The 4,899-nt window shown below is 35.8% G+C and overlaps 1 protein-coding gene across 1 annotated transcript in view; it reads right to left on the reverse strand.

Annotated features, from left to right (window-relative positions):
• The window catches only part of slc25a24 (solute carrier family 25 member 24), a 27,145-nt gene that overhangs the window by 14,168 nt on the left and 8,078 nt on the right, over positions 1 to 4,899 (reverse strand). Inside the window, exons 4-5 of the mRNA XM_015046355.1 lie at positions 2,779 to 2,890; positions 531 to 689 (exon numbers count right to left, since the gene is read on the reverse strand). Coding sequence (XP_014901841.1) covers positions 531 to 689; positions 2,779 to 2,890 — 271 coding nt within the window. The remainder of the gene's footprint in view (positions 1 to 530; positions 690 to 2,778; positions 2,891 to 4,899) is intronic.

Raw genomic sequence — 4,899 nt, forward strand, 5'->3', positions numbered from 1 at the left:
TTTCTCTTGTCTTTCCTGTATTATGTGCTGTGTTTAATAGGTGTCAACTCTGACACTTACCTTCGTAGCCCAGCAGTAATTTTTAAATGAGAAATTGATGCTGTTCCGCCATGAAGCTCTGCTGAGTCAGCGCTATCAGGGTGAAACTTACAGTAAGGAGTTTGTCGAGAGCTTATATTTCCAAATAAAACCGAATAAAATGCATTTTGCATCGCACACCGAACTCTGAACCGTTTCTCTTTTCCGTTCTGGAATAACCCTGCCGCCATTTTTAATTTCTGTACGCACGGCTCCGCTTAAGAATGACGGGCAGCGCCCTCTGCTGGATGGCGGCTAAATCACAACACTAAAAGATATCAAACCGAAGCTACAAATCGATTAGATTAATTGTTCCCATCCGTATTAAAAAATAATTTAAAATTGAGACCAGAACTGATCCCTGGAATTATTGGATACAAAAATAAGCAATAATTTATGTTGAAAGGTCCAATAATGTACAAGACTAAAACATAAAATTGCTTGTGACCCACCTGCATGAAGACCTTCATTCTGTCCAGCGGGGCGGTTCCTGTGCGGGACACGGCTCCCGCAACGGCCCCCGAAATCAGCTGCTTCCACCACAAACCCGTTGTCTTCTCCTCCTCCGTGAACTCATCTGGGATGGTCAGGCTGTCGCCAATATCCAGAACCTGGAGGAAACACATTCACGCTCATTAAATGTTTGCCGGGTTAAATATTGTTTTAGGGCAATAAAAAGATTTAAATCAACCAAACAAACTTTTGTTGTTGTTTTTTAACCAATGCACTCATTGACTTCCAAAGGTCGCCATCTTGTTTGCCAAGCATGTTTTACAGTTTGTATTTATTTAATTCTGAATTCAGGCCATCTCTCTGAAGAAATAAAAGGGTCAGGCTAAGATTTAATTTTACAAAAATAAAGTCATAATGTTAGAAGAACACAGTCATATGACAATACAGTCTAAGTAATATAGAAAATAAAGTTTTAATGTTACCAGAATAAAGTCATAATATTAGGAGAATGAAGTAAACATAGTAGTAATTATGATGGCCTGTTATGATGAGTTATTTTACACCAAGAAACTCAAATTTTCTAGAAAAAACAAGTAAATTTTAATATCTTAGATTTTCCTGAAAGAAAAAGAAGTTTGAAAGCAACTTTTGAGATTAAGCTCAGAAATTTTAAAGAATAAAGTTTCAAAAGCCAAAAAATGTCAACTTTCCAAAAGTGGTAACTTGATGCTGATTTTTTTTTTTTTCAAATAGATTATTTTTCCACTGAAAATGGCTGAATTTACAGTTTCTATACTGTTAACAGATTGTGAAAACCTACCACATCCACCTCAAAGACTCCCCCTCCATCTTCAAATTCGAGGAAAAACCAGTTAGCATGTTGCTGCAGCAGAGCCATGGCCGTCCAAAGCCTTCAGCGGATCTGCAGAGCCACGAAGTTCCTGTTTCCCTTCACGCGATTCTAATAAAGAGCCAGAATCTATGCTGAGGTCCGGGTTCCTCATCCCTACTCTTCTCCAGACGCTCTTCCTTTCTACTCATCCCTTCCAAATCCCTCTGATGGGCTAATCTGCACGCAGGTCAGATTGAAATTAGCTCATCTCAGCTGCGTTTAGAAAGCAGGCGGTAATTTATCCACACTGAACAAAGACGGCGAGCATCAGAGATTAAACACGGCCTGAGGCGGCTCTGTTTCTGGGCTCAAGTATTTTATAAGAAATTCAAGATATTTCAGTTTATGAGCAAAATAAATTAATGAGTGCAATATGTAAGGTACCAAAATAAAGATATATAATCATAAAGGATTGTTCTAGAAGTAGAAAAATAACCAAACATCACAGCATATTTCCTTTACAGGGGGCAGTATTACGTAAAATCTACTTTTCTAGCACTAGATCATGTTATAATGTTATTCCCTCATCAAAACATAGTTAGAGTTTTGCTTTGATTCTTTCATGCATGTTTGAGAAATCTTTTAATCTCCATAGCAACCATTCAGCTGTGTTAAACGTCTTGTTGGACCTAGCTCCGCCTTCAAGGCGCATCTCCTCCTTTCTAAACTTCTGAGCTTCTGCACTACAGAGCTCAGCTCCTTCAGACTAGCCAGAAGCAATTAGCAAACACTTGTTGGAACTGCTGAGTTCATTATAGGAGCTACTTCTCAGTGAAACGCTGGTAAAAACGTTGATAGAGGGTTAATAGAGGAGCCATGTTGTGATGACTTCCTGGAGGCGGAGTTTCAGAAAGAGCAGGAGTTTTAAAGAGACAGAGGCCCAATTTCAAGTGTTAAATTACAAAGTCAAATTCCCTTTAAATCATATAGCCACTGAAGTTAACATAGTTACTTCATTATACTATAAAATGGCAATGTGCCTGGAAAACACATAATACTGCCTCTTTAATTTCCTTCCTTTTTGTAGATTAAAGGCGTTTTCACTACTGATAATGTAGCAGATTCAGTTTGATTAGAGACCAAAGTTGCGACATTTGTTACATTTTCAGCTGCTGTGGGGTTTTTTCTCACTGCATTGAGTCAAATGAACCAAACAATTTGAAAAACCAGTTCCTCTCCTCGCCCTGTGGGGGCGCTGCACCAAGAACCACTGAAGGAAACGAGAACCTCTAAAGAAGACAATGAGTGCAGCTTCCTTCTTCACAAAATGTAAACAAAATTGGAGTAATGTCCGATTTTAGTGATTGGAGGATTTCTCTTTAGTCGTTGGTGAAAAACAAGATGGCTGCTCTTACCGTGCTGTGCTTCCAGTAGCGAATGATCTCCTGCAGGCTGGTTGCCGGGTTTAACAGGAAGTGCTCCCTCCATTCATTCCAGTCCAATGACATGGTACCATCAGAATCAATACTGGAGAACAGAGAAAAACATTTCCATTTAAAATATGCATTGTAGACGAAACAATTAATCAGACTAATCATGATTAATCAATCATTTCAATAATCATCAGCAAATATAGTGATCGATTAATCCTTAACTTGAGAACACAGACTCACAAAACACCCTTTGCTGAAAGAGCAAAACATTTACAGCAGGAATTAAGCCAAAATTGTGCAATATATATATTTTGCATTTAAGGTAGAAAAAATGTCTGTAAATATGTTCCCCTGAGAAGTGGCAGTTTAACATTCACCGAAGGTCAAATTCTGTCAGATAAGTACATTTCCTATTAAGCACATGATGCTGTTCAATTAATAATTGATTAATATAAAAAAAGATCAACAGATCAGCTCTACGCTGTATTGATATTAAGTCAAACAGAAAGTGCTGAGCTTTTCATATATTGATGTTTAATCGTACACTAAAGGAATGCTTTGTTGTTGCATTTTAGGAAATAAAATGTTTTTTCCTATTTAAAAATTTAAATACATTTGTTTATTTGCATCTTTTAATGCATTTCTAATATTGTATTTTTAAAAAAAGGTTTCAGTAGTTAAATGAAAAATTTGGAGAATTTGCCATGTTTTATTTGATTAATTGATTAATCGTCAGAGTAACTGATAGAATAATTGTAAGGTGCAGCCCTAAATGACCTTTATGTTGTTATATCTGTTACTGACTGTTGCTTAAATTCTTTTGTGTCTGTTCAGTAGATTGGCACGCGCCCTTTGCTGTGGTTTTCAAACCAAATCTCCGTCTGACTCACACCAACACACATCCTGTTCTACTTTTTGTTTTTCACATTCATCACACGTTACCACCTCTTTGTCACTTTATGTTTCTTTGTGTAAATCTATTAAATTTCACCGGTATGTCATGTTAAAACAAACCGGTGGAAACTTCAAATGTATTTTGAGGATCTTATAAGATAGACAAATATAAAATACCATCAGCTAAACCTGTAGAGGAGCAACATTAAGGCTCAAGACTTGGCAACAACAGGAAAAACTAGAAAATTTTCCAAAAGGTCCATGTTAACTAAGGCAACAACTAATGCTTATCTCAGTTATTGATTAATCTAATAATTATTCTGGCGATTAATCGATTAGTCGGATCCTGCAGATTTTTAATTTAAGCCTTTTATATGCAATCTTATACATGAAAATATGCAATCAAAAAATTATTGAAGTTTATTTTTAAAATAAGAAAATACAGATTTTATTGCCTAAAATGCAACAACAGCTTTCCTTGTGTGCTTGATTATTTGGAGACAATGATGCATCTGCAGCTAAAAAATACTAACGTGGAAACTTTTCTGCTCCACTTAACTACAGCAAGAGCTGATCTGTTGGTTATTTTTTTGGAATAACAAATTAATAATTGGAAAACTCAATAAATAGGAGACATTTTTTCATACAATTTGAACCTGATGAAGCTAAAATTGTCACCAGTGGAGTTCTAGGTAGAATATCTGTACAAACAAAGGTGTTTTTTTATTTTAAAGCAACAGTGTTGGGCTAATTACTGCTCTGAGGATGTTGTTCTTTCAGTAAATTGCTGTTTTTAGAATCTTTATACTCCAGTTAACGATTAATCGATTGCTAAATAAATTAATGATTATTTCACTGCCTGATTAATCGTTTCAGTCCTAATGCTAACATAAGCCCAAAAGAGGAATCAGCAAACGTGGAAGAAGGTGCTTCGTCAGACGGATCAAAATGTAACTTTTTTGCCTACATGCAAACCACTAGCAGAAAGCCAACACAGCACATCATTCTGAACACACAGATGCAAATTAAATCATGATAGTGGCAACATTATACCACAGGAAAACTTTATCTGAGATAAACAAATACATGCAGAAGACTAAAAGTTGGAGGGAGGATGAGAAAAGCAAAAAAAAAAAAAAAAAAAAAAAAAAAAAACGGAATTGGAAAAAAAAAATTAAAAAAAAAATTTTTTTAATTTTTTTTTTTTTT

Source organism: Poecilia latipinna, unplaced genomic scaffold, assembly GCF_001443285.1.
Source record: "Poecilia latipinna isolate Pla-1442-1.1 unplaced genomic scaffold, P_latipinna-1.0 Scaffold776, whole genome shotgun sequence".
Taxonomy (NCBI): Eukaryota; Metazoa; Chordata; class Actinopteri; order Cyprinodontiformes; family Poeciliidae; genus Poecilia; species Poecilia latipinna.